The sequence below is a fragment of the Manis javanica genome, chromosome 10 (assembly GCF_040802235.1).
Source record: "Manis javanica isolate MJ-LG chromosome 10, MJ_LKY, whole genome shotgun sequence".
NCBI classification, from domain to species: Eukaryota; Metazoa; Chordata; class Mammalia; order Pholidota; family Manidae; genus Manis; species Manis javanica.
Genome location: NC_133165.1, coordinates 33,471,309 through 33,485,872, shown reverse-complemented (window position 1 = coordinate 33,485,872; position 14,564 = coordinate 33,471,309). Strand labels below are relative to the sequence as shown.

General features: G+C 46.6%; 1 protein-coding gene across 2 annotated transcripts; it reads right to left on the bottom strand.

Annotated features, from left to right (window-relative positions):
• Positions 1 to 179: 179 nt before the first annotated feature.
• On the bottom strand, positions 180 to 6,159 carry AP1S1 (adaptor related protein complex 1 subunit sigma 1). 2 transcript variants are annotated; one of them, XM_017658357.3, is made up of 6 exons: positions 6,027 to 6,135; positions 4,325 to 4,532; positions 4,056 to 4,234; positions 3,320 to 3,428; positions 2,160 to 2,297; positions 180 to 928 (listed from the first exon to the last, which is right to left on the bottom strand). In XM_017658357.3, the coding sequence occupies exons 3-6, from the start codon at positions 4,232 to 4,234 to the stop codon at positions 881 to 883; spliced, it is 474 nt and encodes a 157-aa protein (XP_017513846.1). In that variant the 5' UTR covers positions 4,325 to 4,532; positions 6,027 to 6,135; the 3' UTR covers positions 180 to 880. The 2 variants fall into 2 exon arrangements, with proteins under 2 accessions (XP_017513846.1, XP_017513838.1); XM_017658349.3 differs by lacking the exon at positions 4,325 to 4,532 and having other exon boundaries at positions 6,027 to 6,159.
• Positions 6,160 to 14,564: the final 8,405 nt, after the last annotated feature.

Here is a 14,564-nt window from a genome sequence, read left to right as displayed (position 1 = left end):
GGACACACTTATCCTTAAAAAAAATTATTATTCAAATTGAACTGGCTGTTCTCTATTCCACCCCTCCCTCTAAATCTGGTAGCTCTTGTTCCAGGGAAGAGGCAAACCGGCAGTGTTTTCCTTCCCCTCCTGACTCCCAGCAGCCCTGCATTCCTTCACAGAGCCTAAGGCAGGCAAAGTCCAGAAATGTTTCTCTTTTTATTTCAGAGGAAAAGAAATAAAGTCAGATACTTCCCTACCCCACCCCTTAGCTCTTGCCTCACCCAGAACACAGAGAAGGGGAAAGGGCCCAGTCCCATAAAGCCTGCCCTTCCCCCAACCCTCCCTTCCCTCAAAGTGGCAAGGTTAGAAAAAAATTAACTATGTTGTTCCTCCCCTGGCACTGGATAGTGGCCCCAGTGCAGCCAAGAAGGAAGGGGAGGGGGCACGTGAGAGGAAGGGCTTCCCTCTCACCACACAGAAGCCCCCTCCGAGGCAGAGAAGATGCCCTGGCTGGCTGTGGGGAGGGTGGAGGTAGGTCATGGGGCAGGAAGAGAAGAGCCCTGACACCCTTTTCCCTTTAACCTGACATATTTATATATTTACAGTTGTAAGGGAAGGAGAAGGTTGGGGTAACGTGAGTTCTTCAAAGGCAGGGAATGAAAACCAAATAGCACCCCCATCTTGGTCACGTTTTCCTACCTCCTAAAACCTTTGTGGGGAGAAGGGAAAACAGGAGATAGGGGGTGGAGGGGTAGATTGTTTTTGGGTCCTGAGCCCACAGCTCACTCCAAAAGAAGGTGAGGCAGCAGAGAGGGGCAGCTGGGTCCCACCAAGGAAAGGGCCACGTATACCCTGCCTCTCCACCAGCTTCCCACATCTCCACACGGCCTGGCGGGGGCTATGCCAGACCCATCTCCTCCAGCACACTGCGCGGCGACTCATCCTCCTAAGGCAGAGACGGGTTGACACAGAGACACCAGGCGGGACAGACAGGAAACAAGGGAGGGAAGGGTGGGCAAGACAATGGCAATCACAGGATAGTCAGGGAAGGGGGGAAGCACAGAGACATGTGGGTAGGGGAGAGAAAAGCCAACGTGAGGCCAAGGCTGGAACAGCTGGACCCTTCAGGGGAGCTCCCCAGCCTCCCAGGACCACCCCAGAGCCAACTGTGGCAAGGAGGGGGGTGCAGGTTGAGTCTGCGCCCACCCAGGGGACCCAAAGCCCAGCACTGGGTGAGCAGGGGGCTCAGCCTTGGTATCTGAGTGGGGAGGGAGTGAAGCTAGGACTGGGGGGTGGGAAGCCTGCTTTCCAGTGGTGCGGGGGTGGCAGATGACGGTCCTCTTTTGTTCAGAGTTGGGGGAGGGAGTAAGAAGTTGGCATCAGGTCCCTGAGGGAAGGTGAACCAGACTGCAGAGAGATGAGTCATTAGGGTCTAAGCAGAGCACAAGCAACAGGGGAAGGGGTGGTGGTGGTGGTGTGTGTGTGTGTGTGTGTGCAACAGGGGAAGGGGTGTGTGTGTGTGTGTGTGTGCAACAGGGGAAGGGGTGTGTGTGTGTGTGCGCAACAGGGGAAGGGGTGTGTGTGTGTGTGTGTGTGTGAGTGAAGGGGAGGCTGGACCTGTAAAGTTCAATTCTGCCCTTTCTCCTGCTGCAGAGACTAGCCCCCAATCTCTCCCCCTCCTCAGAACTAGCTCAGGCCAGCTTGCTCATCACTGCAGATTCTGGTGACTCATCTCCCTGCACCAAGTCTCAGCAGTGGCACAGCAGAGAGGCAGGCAGTGATGGGTTGAGGGTGAGGGGCGCTGGAGAGCAGAGAGAATCAAGCCAAGCACCCTCTACCCCATCCCCAAATCCCCACAACCTTTTACTTCTGAGAAGCAGAAGCTCTTGAGTATGTGTATGGGAAAACAGGGGAAGAAAATGATCTATCTTGTGCCCCCTCTCCCATTCTCTAAGCAACCCCAAAGGCCAACAGAAACATGGGACAAAGGAGATTTGGATGGGACTACACAATCTGTACTGGGGAATGGAAGGGAGAGTAGCTCCCACTCTAAACAGTCAGTGTCTGAGGGCAAGCTGGCCAAGTGGGCGGCCAGGCAGCTGTGGCCCACAGGCAAGGTGCCCAGAGAAGGGAGTGCGTCCTCTGTCCTGGCCCTCCTCACTGTCCTGGGCCCATACCTCCTGCAGCAGATCTGCCTGCTCGATAGCCTTCAGCACACTCTTCTTGGAGGTGTCCTGGACATCACCCCCCATTAAAAACTCATCCAAGATGAAGTAGGCCTTCTCAAAGTTGAAGATGATGTCCAGCTCACACACCTGGAACAAGGCGGAGGCAGCAGAGTTGAGTGTCAGGGTGTATTCTGCTCCTGCCTGCACCCCAGCTGCCAGCCCCTCACCCCAACCCCTATCCATCTCCTCCTCCTGGCCCCATGGTCTCCTTCACGACTACTCTCCCATCTTGGGCTCCTGCCCTGGGTCTATGTCCTCCCGACCTTTAGGCCTTAGTGCTTGGTTTGACTTTTCCTTCTCCTCTTGCCTCTTTCTCTGTGATCGTGAAATATTAGTTGCCTTGATCTACCCTTGACTGTGGCTACAGTTGCATCCCCCCATGCCCAAATCTGTGGCACTATTCCCACCAGAGGCTGCCTAGCCTTCCTCCCTGGACATGGTGGGGGAAAAAAGGGTGGAAGCAGGGAAAGAGGAGATTCTAGACCATGGGCTAAAATACTTGAGTTCCAAGCAGGGCTCTGTCACTAACCACGTAGATGTACAAGGCATTTAATTTCTCTAAGTCTCCCTTTTCTCATCTGAATATGGAGGTAATAACACCTACTCACAGGATAGAATGAGGAACAAATAAGGGAACCTGAAAGCACTTTGTAAATTGTTAAGTGGAATAAAGATTATGAAGTTATTACTGTTCCCCATCTAAGGTCTAAGCTGACTGCCAACGCCACCTGGGTTATATACCAGATCAGTTAACTCAGAATCTCTGGGGTCAGGACCCAGGCAGTGCTATTTAAAAAAAAAAACTTTCTGGAAGATTCCAATGCGAAGTTAAGGGGAGGAACCACTGATAAAATCTGAACATGGCCTCTGTCCTTGCATGAGAATTCCAAGCTGAGCTCCAGATGGATTAAGTGGAAGATTCTGGTTCCCTCCCATCTCCCCAGGGCTGATTAAACGACATGGCTAATATGCTTAAGGCTTAAAGAAGGAAATTATTACCATTCTCACTGCTCCAACTTCACCTCTCCCAAGTCTTCCAGGGCAGAGACTGGAAGGGTCCCAGAGTTTGGTAAAAAGGGGGGATTGCTGGAGTGGGTGGGGAGACTTACACTGCCGAAGTATTTGTCCAGGAGCTCCACATATCGGTGGATCAGCTCCAATGTGATGAGCTCATTGTCTTGGCCCTCGATGGCACAGCAGAAATAGAGGCTGGCATATCTGAGGACAGGGACACATCAGGGGTGGCTGGGGGTGCTGCTGGACCTGCCTCAGGGCCCAGGCACTCTGCTCAAACGTCCCTTTTCTCCTCATTCCCAGCCCAGCGGTCTGTATTCCTACTGGAAGCAGACATGGTGGCCCCATGATATACAAATAGTAACTCACTCCACCTCCTAGTCCCTCTCATAAATACAAGCAAAGACATGCAAGTTCTTTTCCTCTTGCCCTCTGATCTGTTCAGTTTGACTCAGCAAAAACCTGAGACAGCTAATTCACCTGCTCAGAGGAGCTGGAAAGGGCATGTGGTGTTGAGAAAAGCAGCGCAGGATCTATGACTGGTGAATGAGACTGCAAAGGACATATGCAACGGATAAGACAGGGTCTTTGGGACAGAGGCACGTGCATGAAGCAGGTGTCACGCTTGAGTAAAACCAAGGGAGGAATGAGAATTTCTTCAAGGTGAATTTGGAAGGTAAAGGAAGCTGGAGTTCATTACTGATGTCCAGATGTCCTTGGCTCCCAGTTCTCCCTGCCCTAAGTGACTGCTTATTTCTCAGCCACTTGAACTCATTGCCAGACCCCAACCAAGACGGATCTGGGCAGGTCTGAAAGCAGGTGGGGTGTCACCTCTTATAGACGACTTTGAGATCCCTCCACTCCAGAAAGCTGCACATCTTAGGCTTGCGAGCCAGAACCACCTGCATAAGTTCCCGAACCATCTTCTTTCGCTCCTTGTCTGATGTGGCCAGGTACCATTTTTGCAGCCGTAGCTTCCCCTGTCGGCTGAACAGCAGCATGAATCGCATCTGGAGGGAGGAGACAGAGCTGAGGGTCAGAGATTTGATTCTCTGTTTCTTTCCTCCAAAACCACACAGCCCCCAATTCATCCCATCTACCTCTTCTCCTCTTCTCTCCTCACAAGTCCTACTTCTTTCAAAACTCAGCCCTTGCTGTCAACTCTGGGTATTCCCATCAGCAGGTGCCTTTCCTGCTGGGGGCTGTCAAGAGCTTCTGAGTCTGTTATTTGGGTTCAAATCCTGGCTCTCCTGTTGAGTAATGTGCCTTGAGCAATGACTTTATGATTCTAGGCTTCAGTTTCCTGGTCTGTAAGATGGAGATAATAAAAGTACCTACATTAGAGTTACTAGGAGGGAATAAATAAGTCGAAATATGTACCACTGCCTGTTACACAGCAAGTACTGTAACACATTAGGTATCACTATTGCTATTCTCTGACCTCCGTTTCTAACCATTTTGAAAGTAACTTTTAGTGATGGCTGATGTCAAAGAGATGCCTGATTTTTTCCATGCTCCTATCCACAACTGTGCTGAAATCAGCCATTTTCTCCCTGGAGAAGCTACCTTAATTATCCACTCCATCCTAGCCATAGCCCTTGCTGATGTCCCCAATACACTGCCCTCCAGCGCCAATCCTATGCTCAGGAGTATCCCTCACATTAGCACATGGTATTGGGATCCCCCAAAATTCCACTTCCTCAGCCATATAGGCATTTGGCCACTGGTATTTCTCCTTTCCTTTTAGGGCACCTCCTACTACATACCCACTTCCCACCAGATACCAGGTGACCAATTTCTCTTTCAGTTCCTCAGCTAGGTCACAGCCATCCAGAGAGGATCCCCTAGGGAATGTTTGTGCAACAAAGTGGAAGCTAGGTAGAGTAGGAAGTACCACCCCACGCACACCCAGCTTCCCAGTTGGGGGACCAGGCCACATCCTGGAGTTATCTTCTCTCTGCAGCTCTCCTCTCCATAGGCAGTACCAGGGCTGGAATCCCTGGGTGTGTGGAACAGTACTAGTTCAGTAGGGTAAATCAGAATTTGAGGAGTTTTGGGTGGTGGGATAGAGGAAGCGATGCTAGCGTGGCAGGTGGATAACAGAGGGGCGCAAAGGGGCCGTGCGCGTCTATAATGGGGCAGGTGGGGGGCGGGAAGCCAGCAGGAAGACGGAAGGCCTGGGTTCCGGAAAGAGAATGGGATGGGGGCGGAGAGCGAAGAGCACCGGAGCGGGGGATCAGAAACCTGGGACCCCGTCAGCAAGACCTCGAGCCCACTTGGCTTTCCCACCTCACCCCAGCCTCTAGGAGAGCAGGGCAATAACCGAGGCGGGACGTTCACTCCTGGACCCGGAAACTATTCCCTCCCACACACCGTTGTCCCCGCCGGCCGCCGCTCCTCTCTGGGCTGCAGGGAACAGAGTGACTTGATGACCCGCCACCCCCGCTGCCTCCCTCCGCCAACAGGCCTCCCGCACCCGTAGTCCTCGGGCGACTTCCCTGCGGCGGTGGTCGGGCCCTCTTAGATCGTCCCCCGAGCGCTCCCCCTGGCCTGAACAGGCCCACCGCCCCCTAGACAGCCCTCTCTCACCCTACAAATGCGCCCCTCCCCGCCCCTTCTCCCTAAAGACATTTCCAGCTGCTCTTCCTTCCGAGGCCGGCTCGCCCCCCGCCCAGGTAAGTGAGGGACTCTGAGGACCACAGGAAGGAAGAGCGGCTCCCACTGAAGGCGGCCCCCAAAGACCCCCGCAGGTGCAGCTCACGCCCCTCGGTTCCTCCTCCCCTCTCTCTTCGCACAGCCTACCATCTTGCAGCCTCCGGCTCGGCGCGTCCCTCTTCGGCCACCGTAGGCGCCAGCTCCACTCCCTTTCCTATCCTTTCTTTCCTTTTCCTCCCTCTCGCTTGAAGCCACGCCCCGTCCCGCCTAGGTCCGGAGGCCCTTTGAGTGGCCAACTGCGCAGGCGCTGACTCTGCGGGGCGCGCGCGGGTGGGGCTGGAGGCGGAGAAGCGGAATCCATGGCAACCAGGTCCTTGACTTCAGCTTTGAGTAGCCCTGTCGTCGTGGTAACGAGGCTGTCTGGTGGCCTGTTTGGAGGATGGGAGAGAGGACAATGAGGTCCTCGAGCTTGGGAACCTTGGGGGGAAAAGGCGGGAAAAGGAGTGAGAGGTGGGTGCGACGGCCACTGGAGTCTTGAGGAAGGGAGGACTAATGGCAGGGGCTGGGCGACTGAGAGGGAGCAGGTGGGGGTTTGGATGTAGGGAAGGAAATGAAGAGGAAGATGAAGACAAAGGGTGGGAGTGGGAGGGCAGACATGAGAAAAGTATATGGAGCTCAAAGTAGGTATCTACCGAGAACCTGCTAGGTGCAACACTACTTAAAGGAAGAGAGATGCGTAGGTAACGAGGGAGATGAGAAATAAGAGAAAAGGAGGGGCTGATATAAGTGATGTAAGGAACAGGGAGAGAAGCATGAATTTAGGCAAAAAGGGGAAGAAATACAGAACCTTTAAAGGTTAGCATAGGTCAAAATTAAAAGGGGATAAATGTAACCCAGACACAAGTCTAAGAATGAGGAGGATGTAAATGGTAATTGAGCTTTATGGCTGAGGATGTGTGTGTGTGTGAGGGATACACACCTGTGTGTGTGTCCATGCAGTAAAGGAGTTTGCATATAAGGATAAGAGAACATCTTAAATTTTATGCTGAAAACAATGGCTGTTTCTTGGTAATTATTAACTAATGATGCTATAATTTTTGAAGCAATTGTTGGGAAAGCCTTACCAGTCTCCACATTACTTTTTTTCTTACTCTTTGTTATGGAGGTAATATGCTTCAGTAGCAAGAGGGTGGGCCTGACGCACCTGGGATGCAATCTGATCTGACCCATACTAGATGTATGGCCTCCGGAGAGTTCTTTATCCCTCCATTTCCTCATTATAAAAGTGCAGGTAGCGATACCTGCCTTGCAAGGTTGTTCTGAGGATGTCTAGAAAGTATCTGGCACACTGCAAACACTTGATAATGGTAGGAATTATCATTGTTTCCCTTCCCCAACTTCTCTCTTCTACTACTTTTTCCTCTTTTTTACTTCCCTTTCTCTTCTGCTAGTAACTTAAGGCTTGCCAATGGATTAGACATTGGCTGAACTATCTTGGTGTTATTGTTTAGGTCAAGAATAATATCAATAAAGCAAGTTGTTAGAGTTAGAAACAGTAAATAATTCTAGAGTGAAAAGAAGGAATGAAAATGTGTAAGAAGGGCAGGGGCAGAAGGCAAAGCAAATAAAGAGAAATATGCTCATAGGGGAGATGAGAAGGTTGTGTATAAGGATGTAATGAAGGAAAAGGTAAAAACATAAAGAAGAACAGGGCAACCATCCTTGGAAGTTTGGAAGCTCTAGAGGTGTAAACTCCTACACTCCTTGGAAAGCTGGCACTTTCTACTATTCCTTATCTAATCGTGTATGCCTAGCCACAGAGAAGATAAGATTCATGAGAGAAATGTTAGAAATATGAGTTTTGCTCATGTAGAATCATAGACTTCAAGTAGTTTTTTTTAAAACAATTTCACTTAAAATCCATTTTTAAATGAGTAAAAAGAAGTACAAATATACTTGTAGAAAACACTTTATTTTCTTAATGTATATCCAGTGGCTGCTATTGTTTTGCCTGAGAAAGAGATATAATTCAGTGTATTAATATTAACCAAACACATCTCAAAAGAAATGTATCAGGGACTGCTGAATTGCCTACCAGCAATTCTGTACTTAATTTGTGTGTCTGTCATTATATATCAGAATATTCAGAGATAACCTACGTTTTTGTTTTTTATTTATTCTTTCACAAACAGAAATGAACTAAGGTCCATTCCTTTATTTTTTTGTTTCTGTTTTTGTTTTTGTTTTGATATCATTAATGTACAGTTACTTGAACAACATTATGGTTACTAGACTCCCCCTATTATCAAGTTCCCCCCACATACCCCATTACAGTCACTGTCCATTAGCATAGTAAGATGCTATAGAATCATTACTTGTCTTCTCTGTATATACTGCCTTTCCCGTGTCTCCCCCGCCCAGCTACATCATAAGGCCCCCTTTTCCCCCTTATCCCTCCCTTCTCACCCATCTTCCCCAGTCTCTTTCCCTTTGGTAGCTGTTAGTCCATTCTTGGATTCTGTGAGTCTGGTGCTGTTTTGTTCCTTTAGTTTTTTTCTTTGTTCTTATGCTCTACAGATGAGTGAAATCATTTGATACTTGTCTTTCCCCACCTGGCTTATTTCACTGAGCATAATACCCTCTAGCTCCATCCATGTTGCTGCAAATGGTAGGATTTGTTTTCTTCTTATAGCTGAATAATTCCATTGTGTATATGTACCACATCTTCTTTATCCATTCATCTACTGATGGACTCTTAAGTTGCTTGCATTTCTTGGCTATTGTAAATAGTGCTGTGATAAACATAGGGGTGCATCTGTCTTTTTCAAACTGGGCTGCTGCATTTTTAGGGTAAATTCCTAGGAGTGGAAATCCTGGGTCAAATGGTATTTCTATTTTTAGTTTTTTGAGGAACCTCCATACTGTTTTCCACAATGGCTGAACTAGTTTACATTCCCACCGGCAGTGTAGGAGGGTTCCCCTTTCTCCACATCCTTGCCAACACTTGTTTGTCTTTTGGATGTTGGCCATCCTAACTAGTGTGAAGTGATATCTCATTGTGGTTTAAACTGCATTTCTCTGATGATTAGTGATGTGGAGCATCTTTTCATGTGCCTGTTGTCCATCTGAATTTCTTCTTTGGAGAAGTGTCTGTTCAGCATCTCTGCCCATTTTTTAATTATTATTTTGGTATCATTAATCTACAATTACAATGAGGAATATTATGTTTACTAGACTCCCCCCTTCACCAAGTCCCCCCCACATACCCCATTAGTCACTGTCCATCAGCACAGTAAGATGCTGTAAAATCACTACTTGTCTTCTCTGTGTTGCACAGCCCTCCCTGTACTGCCCCCATATTATACATGCTAATCGTAATGCCCCCTTCATTTCCCCCCACCTTAACCCTCCTGTCCCACCCATCTTCCCCAGTCCCTTTCCCTTTGGTAACTGTTAGTCCATTCTTGGGTGGGTTCTGTGATTCTGCTGCTGTTTTGTTCCTTCAGTTTTTTCTTTGTTCTTCTATTCCACATATGAGTGAAAACATTTGGTACTTGTCTTTCTCTGCCTGGCTTATTTCACTGAACATAATACCCTCTAGCTCCATCCATGTTGTTGCAAATGGTAGGATTTGTTTTTTTCTTATGTCTCTGCCCATTTTTAATTGGCTTATTTGCTTTTTGTTTGTTGAGGTGCGTGAGCTCTTTATATAATTTGGATGTCAACCCCTTATTGGATATGTCATTTATGAATATATTCTCCCATACTGTAGGATGTCTTTTTGTTCTTCTGATGGTGCTCTTTGCTGTACAGAAGCTTTTTAGTTTGATATAGTCCCACTTGTTCATTTTTGCTTTTGTTTCCCTTGCCCAGGGAGATATGTTCAAGAAGAGGTCACTCATGTTTATGTCTAAGAGGTTTTTGCCTATATTTTTTTCTAAGAGTTTTATGGTTTCATGACTTACATTCAGGTCTTTGATCCATTTTGAGTTTACTTTTGTGTATGGGGTTAGACAATGACCCAGTTTCATTCTCTTACATATAGCTGTCCAGTTTTGCCAACACCAGCTATTGAAGAGGCTGTCATTTCCCCATTGTATATCCATGGCTCCTTTATCATATATTAATTGACCATATATGCTTAGGTTTATATCTAGGCTCTCTATTCTGTTCCACTGGTCTATGGATCTGTTCTTGATTACTGTTATCTTGATTACTGTGGCTTTGTAGAAGAGCTTGAAGTCAGGGAATGTAATTCCCCCTACTTTATTCTTCCTTCTCAGGATTGCTTTGGCTATTCGGGGTCTTTTGTTGTTCCATATGAATTTTAGAACTACTTGCTCTAGTTCATTGAAGAATTGCTATTTTTATAGGGATTGCATTGAATCTGTAGATTGCTTTAGGCAAGATGGCCATTTTGACAATATTAATTCTTCCTAGCCAAGAGCATGGGATGAATTTCCATTTATTAGTGTCCTCTTTAATTTCTCTTAAGAATGTCTTGTAGTTTTTGGGGTATAGGTCTTTCACTTCCTTGGTTAGGTTAATTCCTAGGTATTTTATTCTTTTTGATGCAAATATGAATGGAATTGTTTTCCTGATTTCTCTTTCTGCTAGTTCATCTTTAGTGTATAGGAATGCAACAGATTTCTGTGTATTAATTTTATATCCTGCAACTTTGCTGAATTCAGGACTTCAAGTAGTGTAAGTGAGGTAGAAGGACTGGATGTCTTCATTGTTAGTGAGTGATGAGTGTGGAGAATCTGTGGCTTAGTGGACCCAGCATGGCTGTGTCTGCAGATGAGCTTGGGTTTCATGCAGTGGGCATTTGGGAGTCATTATGGTTGTCTGAGCTGTTGAATAACTTTTGAGAAAGTTAAGCTTATAGTACTATGGGGGACAATTTGAAAGGACAGAGTGAAGGCTGGAAGGTCATCTAGGAGGCAGTGTTGAGAATCTAGCCACAAAGAAGAAATGGAGAGAGACAAATCAGAGTGATATCTGTAATGGACCAGTCAGCTGCAGTTGATAACTCATCTGTGAGTAGAGAAGAAGGAAGACCAAAGATAAGCCTGTACGATTAGTGGTGCCCTTTGGATTAATGAAAAAATGAAAGGGATGAAATCCTCCTTTGTGGAAAAATGAAAGGGGTGAGATTATCCTTCCTAGGTGCAGATAGTGTTTGTTTTGTTGTCTTACAAACCATGCTGGCACCTCCCTGAGCCTTCTCTCATAGAGATGGCTCCTGGGGGTGGTTGGGGGAATGGCGCAGATGGCTTCTGAAGCCTTTCATCTCTACACCAACCTGTAACCATCTGAGACCAACCATCTGAAAACCAACCCGGTGACTTGAGAGTTCATCCTCAGGTGTGACCCTGGAACTTGCCTTTGCTATTATTTTTTCCTCCTGATTTTGTTCACACCATTTTCTGGAGTGCCCTGCCATTCCCTCCCCACAGACCCAAATCTGTCTTATTTACCCTTTAAGTTTCAGTCAGGCATCTGCCCCGATGACCCTTTGCACTCTAGTCTAGACAATAGTGATCATTTCTACAACATTCCTTTCAACTATATTTGCAATGACTTGCATAGCATTTCAGCTTTTTGGTGTCTCTTCGTCTTAGGTACTTGATAATAAGAAACATCACTTACACTTTCTTAAAAGTGCTCCATAGCACCAGTATAAAGTTAGGCTTTCAGATAAATTCTTGTTAAACTAAATGGAGTTCAAACTTGGCAAGATTTTGGTTGAAGCCACAGCTGCTTTGCTTTGAGAAGAGCTTTCCACTGGAGTCAAAGCGACATCTGGTGGCTAGGGGATAAAAGGCTACATTCAGGACTCCTGTGTTCAGGCTAAGGCAGAGGTGGAAATGCATGCGGGACATGGCGGTGACTGGTGCATGAGGGCAGCACCTTTACTTCCGACCACATCTGAGCCCTTCTCTGTGTTCAGGGAGACCTGTGTAGACAGATGCCCTAGAGAGGGATGATACAGTGGAATGGTGAGGAGTACAGAGATGCCCGACGCCTGGAGATGTTAAGGAATAATAGCAGCTAATTACTCAACTTCTCTGTGTCTTACTTTCCTCCTCTCTGCATAAGTGTTGGCTACTATTAGTCCAAGGAAACTGACTTGAGGAGCTTCCTAAAAACTGGTTTGGAAAAACAGATGGTGTCTCCTTGACACGTTTCATTCAGATAGGTTATTTTTACCAATGAGGGATTTACAAAATGAGTCATATTCTTTTCCCACATGTGGGCAGAGAAATAATACCACTGGGTGAGGTTTACAAGGAATCTGCTGTGATGATGGCTGGAGGCAGATCTTGTTAGCTTTTCCTTTCTAAAGAAACAGAGAGAGGAAGAGAGATTTGGAATGTCCAAGGAGGGGGCCCTCGCGAAGCCGAGCGGGGATGGGGCGGGCTTGGCACTGTGGGGCCGCATTATCATCTCTGTCCTGGAAATGACTGAAAGAAGCAGAGGGCACGGCTAAATGGGGCACTTCCCAGAGCAGATTCTCTGCGGTGATGAGGCCTCTGGAGAAGTCTTTTCTTCTGAGTCTTCTCAGCATGCAGGGACAGTTTTTGAACTGTCAACTGTAGAATGAGGCTAACTTTGTTCTGCTTTTTAAAACATCTGTGGAAAAAAGAGGCTCTTTCTGTTTCCAAGCAAAGCCTTCACAGATGGGTAACTCCTCAACAAGCAGCCTGGGGCCTGGAATTGTCATATTTTTAGGACATAAGGAGGACAGAAGATATATCGGTCCCGGTGCCCCTGAATTCTTGAACTGTTGCCTTTATGCTCAGCTACCCACTCTAAGTATTCTTGCATGAAGAGGAGTACTTCAGCACCAGCTGATATTTTGGGCAGAACTCTCAGTGTAGAAGCATCTTGGAAACTGGATCAGGCCACAACTAGTTTTTGCATCTCTGGTCTGAGCCAGCTAGAAGCAGGCCAAGAGACCTCTATTGCTTTTTTGTCTACTACACCATATCTTGGACCTACAGAGCTTGCCAGGTGCACAGTGAGAACAGGGGTAGGGGAAGAACTTACTGAGGTTGAAAGAGAGCATCTCTCCAAAGCTAAGGGTAGCGTTAGTGAGCTGCCCATTCTGGGCCCTCCTTTTCTGTGGGTCTTCCTGGTACCCATGGCTTTCTAAAGAAAGAGGAAGACCTTCCTTCTAGGCTTGATCCATCTTCGGGGCCCCTCTTACTACATCAGCTTCATGGGAGAAAAGTAAGCCTGATGAAGGTGAATCTAAACAGAAGAATCCACAAAGAGGTGTCCAACAACTGCATCTCCTTTCACCACCCAAGAAAGCCCCCAGCTGACCTTTGCCAGGGAAACAGGAATGGGAAGGACAGCAAGGCCTTTAGTACAGGTTGAATGATGGGGGAGTGAGGAAATGAATGAATACTCTGTTCTGGATTTACCTTATAATCAAAATTTCCTCCAAGGAACTCTAACATAATCTTAGAGGAAATGATAATGTGGAGGTTCTTTTAGTTCAAGTTCTAAAATCTCTATTTCATGGCAGTGGGCTTATTTAGGGAAGTCGCGAAGGCTTATTTAAGCTTGAGAAAAGATGAGGTTCTAACCTGGCCACTTGATCACTTTTGATTGTTTTGTCCCATTTCAAAATGTTTGTTTTACCAGAATCACCTAACTGCAGGATTGGGAATTTCTTGAAAGATAAAGCCCATCGCTAGGAAGTTACCCTGAGGGTGCACGAGCACATGTGCCCTGGGATAAATGTGCTGGGCAACGATGTCCACCTCAGTGCTGTTGGTAATAACCATGACAATAAAAAAGCCTTGAAACAACCAAAATGTCCCTCAGCAGTGATTAAGGAATTATAGTTCATCCATATATGCAGCTGGCAAAAAGAGTTAGGGACAGGTGCGTAGGATATAGCATTTGGTGAATCAAGGAACCTGATGTGTAGATGGCAGAGCACTAATATGTATGTTAGTATACTAGTGCATATAAATATACATATATATGTGTGAAAGTAAAGAATATCTTAGATATTCTTTTTTTTCTAGGCATCACCTAGTTTCACCTTTATTTATATCTTAGATATTGTTATAAATGCTTAGCAGAGTTCAAAGAACACCCAAGAAATTCAGTTCCCAGGCTTACCCTATCGAAACAAATGTCTTACCTTGAGCACGTGTTCTTTATCATTTTAAAAAGTCACCTCATCTGATACCCCAACCTCTGAAGCATCATCACTAAGAGGTCCTCCTGACTGGCCTTGAACACTTCCAGTAATGGAGAATTCGTTACTTATAACTATCAGGCAGTGTTTTGACCAAGAGCCCTCAGACGAAAATTAATTCTTAGTAAGTCATGACCTACCTTAACAGAACCTGCTTCTATGACCTACCAGGGAGCTGGACCTACCAGTCGTATCTTTAGTGCTTCAGAGCTGTACAGCACAGTTTGGACAGATAGTTTTTGGTATTTTTTTCAGTTTAAAAGATAATTTTTAAATATATGAATAGGAATTCGTGGTGGGAAGTATGTCCTCTGGCAAGAGCCTTCGAGCTACTTGAGGAAGAGAATAAAAAACTTTTAGGGTGCCACTTTGAGGAGGATATTAAGAATCTATTAGCAAAAGAGCCTTGTTTTCAAGGAACCTGATGTGTAGATGGCAGTGGGGAGGATACACACACACTCAGA

Coding starts and splice junctions, on each gene's coding strand:
- AP1S1 (XM_017658349.3), bottom strand. Junction 3,429..4,055: donor CTCAAAGTCGTCTATAAGAG/GTGACACCCCAC, acceptor CCCTGTCCTCAG/ATATGCCAGCCTCTATTTCT. Junction 2,298..3,319: donor TGGACAAATACTTCGGCAGT/GTAAGTCTCCCC, acceptor GCCTTGTTCCAG/GTGTGTGAGCTGGACATCAT.